The following is a 15,226-nucleotide window of genomic DNA, read 5'->3' as shown; positions in this document are numbered from 1 at the left end:
GATTCATGGATGTTCGTTCTCGCGACACATTTTGCTTGCACTCTCCCTAACTATACATGGACCGCTGTAAGCGTTAGTGTTTGTGAGAGCTTTATTTCCGATTTATGAGAGCAACCAGGCGCAGTTTGTACAGAATCAGACTGCTGAAGCACGTCGACGTCTGGATGAAATCTTAAGCGCCTTTATGTTGACGTTGTCTCAGCAACGTGTGGCTGGTTATGTGTTGTTCGTTGTTTTTTTCTCGTAGGCAATAGTTGTTTATGAAGAGGTTGTGAATACGGCTCCGGGGCCGTATTCATGTGTTCACTATTTTCACCGAAGGTGTTTGTGAGATTTTGCGTGCTGATCGCTTTGTTATCATCTTGATCAGTTCATTAAGTAGTGTTCATGTAACTGATCATTAAGTAACTTTCATGTAACAGTTTTGAAGTCTGGCAAAAAAAAAATTTCTGGAAATGCATTGAAAGATTTTTTCAGTATTTCTTGGATGAATTTATTGCGAGAGTTAGTTCTTCAGAGTTGCGGCTTTGCACTTTAAATTTAAATTTCTCGCAATATACCCTTAGAGGTGACATCTACTGTACACGGTCACTACTTGCGCTGCGCTCGGTTTTTGCCTCACCCGTCTCGCTGTCGTAGCTGAGTAGCCGTAGAACTGCCGAAAGAATTATCAGGTTTCAACAACCAACGACAATCAATAATGTGATCATATTTTTAATTTATATGGATGGGAACGGCAGCGTTGAACTGTATATGATTTCCAAGCATTTCGCTTAGGTTGTTGGGATCTGATAACCTTATGATTTTTTTCAGATGCCTCTTTGGAGGTGTTTCCACTGACTAATTGGCACAGCAAGAACACTTCCCCCCGCCCAAAAAAATGGTTAGAATTCATCTAGTGATTTCTAGTACAAAAATGTGATGGCCTTCGTTTTTTGTCTTCAAAAACTGAGCAATTCTTGATAGGAACGAATTAAAGTGTTACTATTCCCTGCGCAAGCTAACTGAAAATGAACGGGAAGGCAGAAAATGCAAATAAATCACTGATTTTAAAGAGTTTGTACCATTTTTGCAGCTCATATCCTCTTCTTCAAATTTTGGTTTCTTTTCTTTTTGTTTAGGTTGAGAATTGGGGACGGTAATTAGCAACATACAGCCGATTAGGTGCAGTAGAATCTCCGCATGTTGAGTAGGCTGTCGGTGGGCCAGAACAGGATCAGCACCGGCTGTGATCATTCAGCAGCAAATGAAGTCGTGCTTCTAATGCAGTGACATGACGAAATTTTCTTCTGACACGGCAAACACAACAAACATAGAAAGTGAAATTCGTTAAAAATGAAGAAGAAGCGTTGGAATATTTTTTAGAAGAAATATCAGAATATTACAAAGGAACTCAAAGATTGATTATTTGAAAGAGCATAGAGAGTTATGTCACTCAGGACCGTCCTTCACCTCACGAGAAGCTCAAATCAGTGTTTTTATCCTCCCAGACAGCTCTTGTACCAATTTGTCGACCACGGAAGGTTGAAGGGCTTGGTGAGCGCTAGGGTGGATTCGAACCTCCAATCGATCGTGTAGTTATGCTATTTAAGGGACCTGGCTCCGTAAAGTAGACGCACCGCAATGATCTGCTGATGTTACCAACTGCTGCACAGCGCAATTACCGATCGTTCTTAGCCAATTCCATTAAAGGCAGCATACCACGAATCTGGGGTGGTACGGATTTTAGGTTTAGTATCCGTATACGGGGCGTAGATTATGGAGACCAGGGTGGTTCCGCTCATCTCTCACTGAATCACTGCAAACAGCCGGCCCCTGAATGCTGTTTTGTACGATTTCTTTTTCGCCACCCTTGTTCGCGTAGCGTCCCTTTCTGCCTATGGGGGCAATCCGAATTGATTTTCGACGAATCGCAGGGCGGAGGAGGCGTAAGGGGTGAAGCGTTGCAATAGGTGGCGTCGTACAAAACAGCATTCTGGAGGCGGCTGTTTGCAGTGATGCAGGGAGAGATGAGCAGAACTACCCCCGTCTTCATAATCTACGACCCCGTATACGTATACTCCACCTAAAATCCACATCACCTCAGATTTGTGGTATGCTGCCTTTAAGGATGTTCTCGCAGGTGTGGGTCCCTAACGATACGAACCCAAGGCGATATGTCTAATCAGAGCAGATTTGATAGTCCGCATTATTCTACCATTTTGCCACTTTCCTCTTTTTAAATACGAGATCTCGGTTCATTTAAGGGCATCCTTGCTCTGCTCTTACTTCGTGTTTCATTTTTCAGATATATTCCTGAGCAAATCGAACTAAGTTACTTGAGTTGAAACATCATGGCTCTGAACAGTAATCCATTTGCGGATCCATTCGCAGTAAGTTTCTTTGGATTTTTTTTTCCTATGCCAGGTCTTTTATTCCGTTTGTTTTCTAATGAAGCTTGTACATAGCTTTTTTTTTATCTTTTGCAGTGTACACGACAGTTTATATCATAGCACATTAAAAGAAATGAAATTATCAATGCATTCCTGTGGTATATTTTTACGTGGACAGCCTGTATCCTGGCCCCACTTAAATCTACTGAAACGGCTGCGCGGGCGGTCGCGTCGCTCGTCGATACAGGTGCTGGGTCCCGCGAGCTCCGCTGTATTGCGCAGATCTTGTTTCAGCGGCTGCGTCGCGGGACGGCGTTAGAGTGCAGCATCCCTTCACGGCTTAAGTGGTTCGTAGAAGTGTGTATTTCCATCTTCAATCAGATATGCCATAATGTGCAAGTTCAACGCATCTTACTCCTTAGTTGACTGCTTGCAAAAATGAGGTATTTAGTTTGTTTCAGAGCATCTTTAGTTTTGTTTGCAGGTATAACTCCAGTATAATTTGCGCCGTTAGGAAAATTTGTGCCTATTTGTATCTCGAAGGGATGGTTAGGGTGTATCCATACCACATTTTAGTAGTTTGAACCTACATGTAAGCGATTTTCTAATACCCTTGTCTAGGTTTCAAGGCCTCGACCTCTGTAGCTTTGGTTCGCACATTAGTAACTTTTGGCTATTCCACAGTAGAATTGACCTTCCCTACTCCCAGCGAGGCACATTGCTCCAACCGTTCTTTCCAACTTAAGAGTTGCAAATAACTTCCCCCGTTATAACCCTTCCAAGCGTGTTCATCATAAGTAGAAAGGAAATCCTCCACGTAGTTTCTCAAGTGCAATTGGTTACTCGGGGTAATAATACTAACTTTTTCACATTTGAGTTGGGCGGGAACACACTTATGCAGAAAATAAGGAACACTGATTATTTGCACACGACAGAAGCATCAATGGAAGAAAAGAAACAGTTCAGGTGATGTAGTGATATCACTTTATTAAAAAATAACATTAATAAATACAAGGCTGTTTTTTCATGCGAATATAAAGGCTGTAATGAAATAAATGGTATTCTTCACGCTCTCCATATCGGATCAGTAAATAGGACTTTGTAAACGTCGTAGTTGAAGCACCTCAAAGGAATAAGGGAAGATCATTGTCAATAATTGATCGATTGAGGATAGATCACGTATCTTTTGTGAATTGTTTCATGGAATGTATACCACTTGAACTGTGTTCTTTTTTTTTCCATCAGTGCTGCTGTTTTGTGCAAGTAGCCGGTGTTCCTTTTTAATTTCTGTCTAGACGTGTTTTCGCCACATTCAAATTTGAAATAAAAAGATTTTATTGTTACTGAAATGAAATGATTTTTCTTGATCGAATCGGTGCTGAGGATTTCCTTTAGCTGATCATGTGGACTCCCAGAGTTAGCGACTCTTAGAGGAGTTGCAAATAAACGGTGCAAACAAATTAGAATGGAGCGACTCCTGCTAACATTTCGTGATAGGAAGTCTCTGAAACAAAAAAGCCTCTGTTTGGTAAGCGGTCTATAGATCAATATTAAGAGAAGGGTACCTTCCTTCTATAAACTTCTATAACTCATGTTGTTCCCTCTTCATGTGTGCTTATCAGTTTCCGTCGTTTCTTCAGAGTCGCTTTTCACGTCAGTGTAATCCTTATTCGTAGTTTATACGTCGTTCTTCTTTATTCACGTTCTCATTGCTACGGTAGTAATGAACCGCGCTCTTACTTCGATTTTATAGAAGAGTCATATATTTTTTGACATAAGCAAGGTAGCAATAAATTTGAGAAGCAGCAATAGCCTGTAAAAAAGCGATGCTAGACTGACGAGAAGAATGACATTGAAGAAACGACAGAAAATGAAGCAGAAACGTAAACTTGCACAGCCTGACAGTGGTGAATTGTAACCAGTAGAAGCCTGCGCCGAGGCCGCTCTGTTCTGAATTGGCCTGCCGCGGTGCGCCCTGCTCACATCCAGGGAAAACCTCAAGAATCTCAGAGCCTTCTTCTTTGCCTCCTGTTTTCATGAATCTTAAATTCTCATGATTAGTTCTTTCTATGAATTTTCACAATTTTCACGGCTTAAAGCAGTACACCACGAATCTGACGTGGTGAAGCAGTCCGCGGGAAAACCTCGAGGTAGGATTGTAGATTGCGTGATCAGGGGTGGTTCCGACCATCTCTCCTTGATCGTCGTAAGAAACAGCTTGGAAGACGACGTTTTTTCTAGACGATTTCATTTGCAACGGGACACATCCAAGTGTGATCGGTAGAAAACCGATCGTTCTTGAAAAACCAATGAACAGATTGGTAAATGGACCGGAACGTCTGCATGCAGAAGCGTTCTAACGTACCTCGCAATAACCATAGTAGTTCTTACGCCGTTTCTTGCGACGATCACGAAGAGAAGAGCGGAACCATCCCTGAGCAATCTACAACACCATCTCTAGCTTTTCCGATTCGGATTTCTTCACCACGTCAGATTCGTGGTATGCTGCCTTTAACTAGTGTTCAAAGTTAAATCGTAATATTAATTTATTTATTTATCAGTTTTCGCAAGGTTTTTCTGATACAATCTGATGCTCACTTAAAATAAGTTTCTTACAGAGATTGTCGACCCTTATATTTGCGTTAAGGTTCGACTTTTCTTTTCCAATCAACTTATTTAGATGGTTCATCCTCGAGTCATTATATTCCGCAAGAAACATGTTTGTACATAGAAGAATAATATTTATAGCCATTCAGTATGTGTCTTTCAGACTGGTGCACAATTCAAGTTCACATTTTTCAAAAGACAAAAAAGACGTAAAAAGGTACTTCTAAGAGCGGGATTGAATGGATGACTACAACCAAATGATTCCTGTATGAAGCAAATGATATTTATCAGGAGATTGGTGGCGCGTGTAGGGTGAAAGTTGCGAAGGCGAAAGTTACTAAAGTTTATGCCAAATTCAACTCTATGGTAGCACATGTTATAATGTCATGTTCTAACCAAAAGTGTCGGCTTCCACATATTTCCAAAAGTAACTTGCGATGTGTGCAAGACACTAGATGAACGTTAAAAGATATTAAATGCACATTTATGCTCACAGAAGGGGACATACTTCTAAAAACAGCAGCTTAGTGAAGCTGCGCTAAGTAACAGCAATCAGCAGAAGTGGTCATGACCCCTACACTCAGTATTAAAAAGGATGAATTCACTGGCGTCTCACTTCACCTGGGACGCGCCAACGCGTTTTAGTGCAATTCTTAATCGTTGAAGTTTTGGAACGCATGTTGGCCTATACGATTACTTGCGGGGCTAGGCGATAATCAAGCCAAGGTTTTTGTCCTCCTGGACTTTGTTTGGTGCTAATTTATTTTTTAATTTTAACTTTTAATTTATTTCATTTTATTATTTTTAAGTTTTAATTTTACTTTTTTAAATTTTATTATTGTTGTTTTATTAATTTTAACTGATTTCCTTGAGCTGTAGCCAAGATTGGTATCGATCTTTATTAAACAGCGGCTAACGTTTCGGCGATATCGCCTTCGTCAGAGCCTGGAAAACTCAAAGCCATTAGTGACCTATCCCCTCAAGCGCCTCATCACCCTACAGAAAGCACCCAAACGGTAAGCAAACTCAAACAGCAACACATAGGCTAGTACTTACCTCATTAGCTAGACTTGTTAACTCAGCAGACCACCACGTACCACAACTACGAGTCACAAGGGTTTTTATATAGGGACCTGTTGTTTTATTTTTTTAAAATTTTACCCTGGGCTTGGTTTGCATTAGGGCGGTTTCGAACCAAAGACCGTATGACTACAGCGGACCTCTAACCGACAGCGCCACACACTCACTATTCATGTTGCAAATACTTGTATTCAAATTAAAACGAATTCACAACAGCTTTAGCTAAAGCTACGAACCCCCTATACCAATCCAGCATGCTGCTACGTGACCTTCCACGCAGCCTTAAAGGAGACTCAAATGAGGTACTATATTCCCTGGCTTTAAAGGCATCGTCCCACGAATCTTGGGTGCTACGGGTTTCATGTGGGTTACATCTATACGGGGTCGTAGATTATGGGAAGCAGGGTGATTCCGTTCATTTCTTCCTAATCGCCGTAAAAAACGGCCCGGAAGATACGGGGCGTGCACAAGGCTGGTGCGCTCCAATGCAACTCTTCGTGGACAACAGCGCCCGGAACGTTCGAAGCCTCATATTCCGAGCCGTTTTTTTTACGGCGATTAGGAAGAAATGAACGGAATCACCCTCTTCCCCGCAATCTACGACCACGTGTAAGAACTACCCACCTGAAATCCGTACCACCCCAGATTCGTGGTATGCTGCCTTTAATGTCAACCACATTTTTTAAAAATCTTTCTAAGGCTCCTTGAATTGTCTTTGAACAATAGGTTGATCTTCGTCTTCTTAATCTGCCTTTATTTATCTTCTCTATAAAACGACAAAGACGTGTGCAATTTTTGATATTTAAAAGGAGAAAAGGGATAAAGAATGTTTTTCCCTTTGTGCATCTGAGCGCATCCCGTTTCTGGTGTTTCATACTGTGACAATAATAGTAGTTCCATCATATTAAACTTCTTCTTTCTAGGTCAGAAAAAAACCAACTTTTTACTAATTATTTTTAATTTACTCTCTTCCCTCTTAATATTGATTTCAGATAAACTATGCTCCTGTCCTAACATCTCAAAATGTGGGTTGCAGCCCCTTAGAATCCTTCTTTCGTTTTTGCTTGTTTTCTCGTTGATGCTTCAAACCACTGCTAACATCTTAGGCTTTCGGCAGAGTTCACAGCCTTGGTAGCAAGGATGTAAAGCTACTTGGCGGATATTATTTTCATACTCTTCACTGGAACATATTATGTAAACCTACGTTAAAATCAAGCAGCTGACTAGGCCGAAATTGCGCGGAAATAAACGCTTTCCACGACAATACCAACTTTCTCTATTTTTACGATGTGCTGTAAGTGATGGACAGCGTTTAATGCACTATTTCCGCGTTACGACTTCGCAAGACTCTCCCTTTTACAAAGTGTATCCAGGGCATCGCAAGATATAAACTCTCGGTCAAAACGTCGAGGAAAAAATTCGTTTTTGCGTCTTCAACTTGAATAAGATTGCAAACAGGATTGGACCTCTAGAGTGAAAGAGTTTGAAAAGGCACTGAAGGAAATAATCCGAGAAAACTATTTTTTCTGCCAAGACAGCATATCGTCAAGATGAAAAAGGTTCGTCAGGCCTCAGCACTGTTAATGGAGTGGCTGTCTGTGAAGCCAGCCTACCAACTAGAAAAGAATCATTTCAAGACCTTGATGAACCAGGAAAAACTCAGCTCTAGCAATTGAGAACGTCCAATGACTGGCGTACATGGTCAGTCACCGACTAAGCTGGATGTTCTGGTCGTATCCAGCAAATAACGAGTGGGAAGTCTGTTGACGATGTAATTGGTGCAGAAATGCTGAAATGGAGGCGGATTTTAGTTGCCCGCCACTTCCGAGTTGGGAAATGTGAAAATCTTGATGTTTGCCGCTGCTTCTTTACACACCTTTGTGCCACACTTTTTGACGTTGTTGTCACGAACTAGGAATAGTAATGCTTAATCACGAAATTGAGGACATTAATTCCTGTCTAGAAGAGATATGGTTAGCGGTGTAGATTACGAGTATGGACGTGATCACGTTCATTCTCCTTAATTGTCCTGATAAACGGCGTAGGAAACGGCCTTTTTGTGATTTTTGTTTACAAGACACCTTATACCGCCACATTTGTATCCCTGTCGGTTCTCTCCGACGCCCTTCCATCGTTTTCACGTGAGTGGACTGGTGGGAAAATCTCATTGATTAGAATCCGCTCTCTCGCAGACAAGGCGCTTGTGCAAGTTTGTCGCGTTATAACGTGTCTCGTAGGAAAAATCGTACAGAAGTCTTTTAAGGACGAGTAGGGAGACTTGAGCGTGTTTACGCTCATGCTCTTAATCTACACCCCTAACGCTATCTTTTCCTGGAGAGATCCTGACATTGTCAGTTTCATGGTATACTGCCTTTATGTGGTGTTCTTTAAACTAACAAATGATTACTTTGTGATTATGTCACCGATATAAAACACTTTCTGACTTTTCAGGAGCCAGTTGGAAATCCGCCAACATCTAAAACTGAAGCAGCAGAAACCTCCGCCGATTTCAATCCTTTCGCCAATCAGAGTACCGGCGTTGTGCCAACTCACCAGGTAAGAAGTCTAGGTGGTCCGTGAAGTCGTTAATACGAACTGCATTGAAACTCCACCGGTGCGCGTGGTACCCTAAGACCTAGATGAAATTCATTTGCTTGTGTTCCTTTATGCTTTAGGCATCACTGTCAGCTGCACGACCACCTTAGTTTTTCGAATATTGCGGAGTAAAAGAATGATTTCCTCGCTACCACGAGCAATTTGCGATGCCACCAAGATGTTATCTTCATCATTGTCCTTCATTATTGGACGTTCATGGCTCCACTAATTATGTTATTGGTGTCAGCATCTTTTTACGTGAATTGCTATTGATGAAGAAAACTATCTATACATGTTTCGGAATACAGTACTAACAAGCATATCTTCCCGCTAAATTTATCCCAACTAGACGTCAGAATTTATGGTGAGCCGAGTCGTCTTCTAGGCTTATTTTAGATTTTTTGTAAGAAGATAGCTGTTTCTAGTCTTTACGGTGGTTTAGATTCAAACGAGTTGTTCAAGCATTCTATTTTCATGGAAGTGTGTTCAGTAGCATACTCCTTTGTCACCCCTTCTATTTTCTTCTTGATAGTTTACACTAACCAAGAATTCTGTCAGTATTCTTACTTCTTCATGAATATCTCGACCTCATTATCTATTATCTCGATCTCTTTTGCATTTCCATTTAAGTGACAATTATGTTGTGACAGCGCGCTATCGATTAATCGAAAACATGCTGCTTATGCTTCTCTGAAGCTGTCACTGCATTTTTCCGCGTATTCACTTTCTCTCGACCTAACAAATGCAAAAACGACATGAATTACAAACATTATAATAAGTTTCTATTGTTGTTCCCAAAAAATACATATTGTACACACTTCCGGAATATCAAATTGGCTTCTTTTATATTTCACTCAGGAACTTCACCTGTTTCAACTTCCGAGAAGTTTCATTAAGTTCTAGGACGAAAGAAATTTTTGTTCTATCACCTGTTTTTTAAAAGAAATTTGTTAAAACTGCTGTTTTGATACAACTGCACAAGAAGGTGCTCAAATGAATTTTCAAAACGGAAAATTTATCCACGGTCTGGAACGTTTGATTGTAGGTCTTTGGAAAACAAGATACTAGTAGAATCTTTGCAAACTTTTTGGACCTTCTTCATTCTGGTTAATTTGGAAAGCAAATTTCCAAGATTTGTATTGAACGTTTAGATGGTGCTACAACGCGTTATTTACTCTGACGCTGGTATCATAAAGGTCATCCCAGAAAAATTCCAAAGGGAGTCTAAAAAAGGAGAATTTCCTATTTGTTCTGGGTCAGTGATGCATTTCGCGACCGTTTTTAGAGTTCCCCCATCTTGAATAAAAGCTTTCACTAATGTATAATGAGAGCACGATAAATTGTGTTTTTTTTTGTGGCTAGACTTCACTGATTTAGGACCTACGGTATCGTTTTTGCCAGCTCATCTACATCGTGTTGGCAGAAATTTCTTTCATACTTCGTACACTTCTGAACCTTTTTAGAAACTGTGATCAAGAGGGAATTTAAAATTGATTATCATCTCAAGCTTTGGAATGGAAAGCTTTTCAATGGAAAATTTTGATGTGAACGAATTCTGAATTGAAGTGAACGAGGTGGCACATTCCGACCGGATTTATTAACGCCAGATACTTCATCCTTTAAGAGAGGAGAAGAAGGCGAGCAGAGAAATGGGTGGGTTTTGGCAAACTCGTGGGGGTTATCCGCTGTAAGATTTCTGCGTCGACTCTAGGCTGTTCACATTGCAGTTTACATTTTGTATTCTGCTCGTAAGGGGCTGCAAGAAACTACTGAATTTATTTGAAATCTGTGACTTTTTGTAATTCATTTTCTGTATTTGAGCTTGCTTGTCGAAGTGAAAAAGAGCACAGAAAGACATCAGTCACTTTTTCAGTTGCTGGTGTATGTTTCATCTCTCGTAGAATTATCCTCCTTGAGATCGACCCCGCAGTGGCAGTGACCGTTTCGCTACCTTTTCTTACGTGATATATATCTTTTACTGTCTGGTGCAGCTGCTGCTTGTAAACTCGTCGCTACAGTCTTTCAACTTACTCCCAGTGGTAACTGCAGGAGTGCTTTCTTTTACATATCAAAATGCGCATTAAGTTACAAAAGTCATTAATAGAATCGTTGAACATCTGATGAAATCGAATGTTAGCTGTGTGGTGAGCAAGAAATAGAACTAAGATTAACTCAAGATTCCTTGCTCAGGGCCGTGGAGTATAGTTCAGTCTCCATTTAGGAAGGATTCTATGTTGCAAGTTCAAAGTATATATATATATATATATATATATATATATATATATATATATATATATATATATATATATATATATATATGGAGCAATTTAAAGGCATCACCCCACGAATCTGGAGTGGTACGGATTTCCGGTGGAGTATTCGTATACGGGATGGGAGACTATGGGGAGGAGGGTGATTCCGTCCATTTCTTCCTAATTGCCGTAAAAAACGGCCCGGAAGATACGGCTTCATTCGTTTTGGCGCACCATTTTGTACAAGAGGTTCGATTGGAGCGCGCCAGTCTTCTGCGGCGCCGCATCTTCCGGGCCGTTTTTTACGGCAATTAACAAGAAATGGACGGAATCACCTCCCTCTCCGTAGTCTCCCATCCCGTATACAAATACTCCACCTGAAATATGCACCAGCTCAGATTCGTGGGGTGGTGCCTTTAAATTCAGTTTAAAGGCAACATACCATGAATGTGACGTGGTGAGGGAATCCGCGGGAAAGAGATAGCTAGAGATAGGGTTGCACAGATTGCGGGATCCGGGGTGGTTCCGCTCATTTCTCCCTCATCGCCGTAGAAAAAAAATGACGTGGGAACCACTTTGCTTATTAAGATTTACGTTAGATCGCTTCTCCATGCACACGTTGCGATCCCCTTAGTGGCCTATTCATTCGCTTGATTAGGCTGGTGAAAAGACATCACTGATCTTCGACCGATCGCACTTGGATGCGGCGCGTGCACGAAGTTGGCGCGTTGCAACTGGAATCGTCGTAAAAAAAACGTCATTGTCCACGCCTTTTTTACGACGAGTAGGGAGAGATGAGCGGAACCATAACAGATCCTGCAACCCCAACTCTTGCCTTTTCCGTGGATTCTTTGACCACGTCTGATTCAGTGGTATGCTGCCTTTAAGGGAGCTTTTTTTTTGAGTGCTGTGAACTTGTCGTGTTAACCATCCATCCATCCCAATCCATCAAATAATCAAACTTTTGAACCAAAGGTAATCATTCCCACCACTTATTATTACCTTAATTTGCGATGTATAAGGATGATTTTAACGGGAGAAATTATGTTCATTTTATTATACAAATTCGCACTGATAAACATGAGAAGAAAAACAGGGACATGAGAACAATAGGAATACAGAAGTGCGAAAGTTCGACTTTCCTTGAATCTTGGCATAGAGATTGCAACTTGTCGATAGTCAAATTTAAGCCACAGGCAAGATTGTTTACAAATTTTATTACGGCTAACGTTTTGGCGTTGTCGCCTTCGTCAGAGCCTGAAAAGTAAGAACATTTGCAATATATCTTCTCAAATGCCCCATCCAGAACTAGTCATCAGCCCCTAGGTTATTACACCCGGTTACACCCGAAAACAAAAACCAAAAAACCTAAATCGTTGTGCCTACCTTAGTAGCCGCGTTGCCGTGATGTTAGCGCATATTCGCGTGGTGCAATCGCTCCGCTGATACTAATTAGGATGCGACCCGCATATGACCCCGTAGATCAAACCCGCAAAGGTCTTGATACAGAGCCAGCTCGTTGATCACGGCTAAGCACTCTTCCTTTCTATTCATTTTTGGACCTTTTGCATTTATCCAAAACGCTTCTAGAGTTCTGCGAGCTATAATTTCGGGTTCGTACGTGCGTAATCTTCTATTCTTATGTAAGATGATAGCAGTCCTGCGATTCATTACGAATCTACTACGTTACGATCGGGAGCAAGTTGATTGGCCTGCAGCTTGATCGATTACACGACTAAATATGTTGTGGGGCGTAGCATTTACTGGGTAGTTGACTTTTTGGCTGCTTTGCCGAGTATGAGAGCTAGAAGTAGGGCAGTGAGCAAATGTTGTCCTACGTCTTGGGAAAAATAGGGTATGCCTGTCCAGGATGTCCGACCCGACTACATTGCTGTTTCAATTGTTCCGGGTAGTGAAATATAGATATAAAGTGTGTCAGTTTAAGTGAAATAGAAATACACTACAAAATATTTCTGCGTTTTGACTGAATATTGAGATGTCCGTAAATTCATGGACTTATTTTAGGGAACATAATAATATGTGAACAGCCTTAGAATGGTGGTCACGATTAATTGTTCTATTTCTTAGGGAACCTCAGGGTTGGGCGGTGGCGCGACGGTTACGATGAGCGACGAGTTGTTTCGCAAACAAGAGGAATTGGAGCGAAAATCACAAGAATTGCGTCAGCGAGAGGAAGAGCTCAATCGCCGTCAACAGATGCAGCAGAATATGCACACAGGACAATCTGGTGACTACCACAACACCTTCCGTTTCCAGTATTTCTCTGCTTATGGTCTCTGATTTATCAAGACGTGTTATAGGAAGTAATGCACAGCGACCTCACAACTGGCCACCACTTCCCGCATTCATTCCAATCGAACCATGTTTCTACCAGGTCTTTTGAAATCTTCTGGAGTTTTTGAACGAAGTAATCGTTCGTTTCAATTCAGGATATTGAAGTCGAAATCCCGGTGCAATTCCAAAAAACGGTGACAGTGGTGTACTATGTGTTTTTGATTTACGTCTTGGCCCTGACCGCAAATGTCATAGCTTCTCTGTTTTATATGTTATTTGCAAAAGGTGTGTTTTTACGAAAATATTCGTCCAGTTTTATGTGTTATTTGCAAAGGTGCGATTTTACAAAATATTTTCCCGGCACACTTCATTGTTAATCAGTGGCAGATGTTTTGCAAAGCAAGACTAATTATTAAAAAAAAAAAAAGAAAGGAACAAAAATAGAAGATCACAACCAAGCTTTCAAACAAATAATCAAAATACAAATCCTTACTTGGTAACAAATAGTTTTCTGTTCAGTGTTTCTCTTCTACTGTTTGTCAACACACCTGATATTTTCTTCAGGTCCAGTTGGCCAGTTGTTACTCGCTATAATCCAGCTGTGTTTGTTCTCGCCTTGTTCTTTTTTGTTCTGGTTCCGCCCTGTCTACAAGGCATTCCGTAACGACTCATCTTTCAACTTCATGGTAAGTCTAATTCTTCCTCTCTATTCCTGACTTAATCTGAAGTCATCATGAGATGTTGCTGGAATACTGTTCGTGCACCCCCTCATTTAGGTGTTCTTTTTTGTTCTTTTCTTCCACTCTCTTTTCACACTAGTACAAACGCTCGGGATTTCGTCGTATGCATGTGGTTGGATCAACACTATCGAAACTTTTGGAGGTGCGATGTTATTCCTTTTGACTTTAGGCTGCTCTGTCAGCACGTTTCTGCCATTTTTCTTATACATAGAATGATGCAATTGCTTAAGTTTCGATCCCGGTTGCATTGATAATGTTGGTCTCAGCTCTATCTTTCACTGCAGCTTTAGCTGGTATGGTTTATGCCTTGCTGAGAGTGCATAAGCTTTACAGGTAAGCTTGCAGTTTTAATACTTTTCACATTAAATGAACTCCAAATGCACTTCTGCTATGTGTAACCAATTGGATTTTTGTAGGGGATCCGGCTTCTCCATCGACAAGGCTCGTCAGGAGTTCACAAATGGCGTGATGGCGGACAGAAATGTACAAGCTGCAGCAAGTGCTGCAACGACGGCTGCTGCGGGAGCTGCATTCCAGCAGGCCACGCAGGGACGCTTCTGATCTGCTGGTATGTCGATAAGCACATGTAACTGATACAAGAATAGGAACAAGGTTTTGAAACCTGAAAAGATCCCCAGATCAGTGCTATCGCAACTAGAAATCTCCAGAACAAAATAGGTTTTGAAACCAAATTTTAGGAAGGAAAAGCAAACCCGGAAACAAGGGCTTGTGGAGTGATTAAAAGATCGAAAGTGCTAGAAATGAGTTACAGGGAATACAAATGTTTTATCACATTATAAAAAAAAGTTTTTCATTTCTGAGAACTCGGACCGTAACTGTACCTTATTAAGATCCACCTCTGCTTTCCACACTTCATTTTGTTCTTGATCTTCTGGAGTAACATATTTCTGCATTTGCTTCAACAAAACGGAGATCGAAACACATTACGAGCCTTCACACGTTCAAGTTGCAAGCTAACCCTGTGCAACTTGTTTAGAGCCCATCACCGGCATTCTCCGCTTTCGCAGATTACTTTCTTCGCCGTTCAGATTGTAACTATATTCGCTCTTATATTTATTTCTGTAAGGTTTCTTGTCCTTAATGTCCTGTATTATTGACGTATGGGACTTATGGGAAATTTAAATGATATAACACCTTCTAGCAAATGTTTTGCTTCCTTGGCTAAGACAAAATTAGTTGTCTTAGCGAGTTTATCATAGTCGTGCAGTTTCGGGAAGTTGTTTTCCCTGTGATGTGTATCGAGAAATGATTACATAACTCTCGA

At 41.0% G+C, this 15,226-nt stretch overlaps 1 protein-coding gene across 2 annotated transcripts; it reads left to right on the top strand.

Annotated features, from left to right (window-relative positions):
* Nucleotides 1-2,333: 2,333 nt before the first annotated feature.
* On the top strand, nt 2,334-15,059 carry RB195_006395 (uncharacterized protein; the record flags this gene model as incomplete). 2 transcript variants are annotated; one of them, XM_064179452.1, is made up of 11 exons in its annotated part: nt 2,334-2,372; nt 8,511-8,615; nt 12,995-13,154; nt 13,228-13,301; nt 13,357-13,486; nt 13,766-13,887; nt 13,978-14,083; nt 14,172-14,274; nt 14,358-14,406; nt 14,438-14,509; nt 14,793-15,059. In XM_064179452.1, the coding sequence occupies 11 exons, from the start codon at nt 2,334-2,336 to the stop codon at nt 15,057-15,059; spliced, it is 1,227 nt and encodes a 408-aa protein (XP_064036406.1). The 2 variants fall into 2 exon arrangements, with proteins under 2 accessions (XP_064036406.1, XP_013304094.2); XM_013448640.2 differs by lacking the exon at nt 14,793-15,059 and having other exon boundaries at nt 14,358-14,502.
* Nucleotides 15,060-15,226: the final 167 nt, after the last annotated feature.

The sequence above is a fragment of the Necator americanus genome, chromosome I (genome assembly GCF_031761385.1).
Source record: "Necator americanus strain Aroian chromosome I, whole genome shotgun sequence".
Classification (NCBI taxonomy): Eukaryota; Metazoa; Nematoda; class Chromadorea; order Rhabditida; family Ancylostomatidae; genus Necator; species Necator americanus.
Note: the sequence above shows the minus strand (reverse complement) of the source record. Positions and strands in the feature narration are given on the sequence as shown.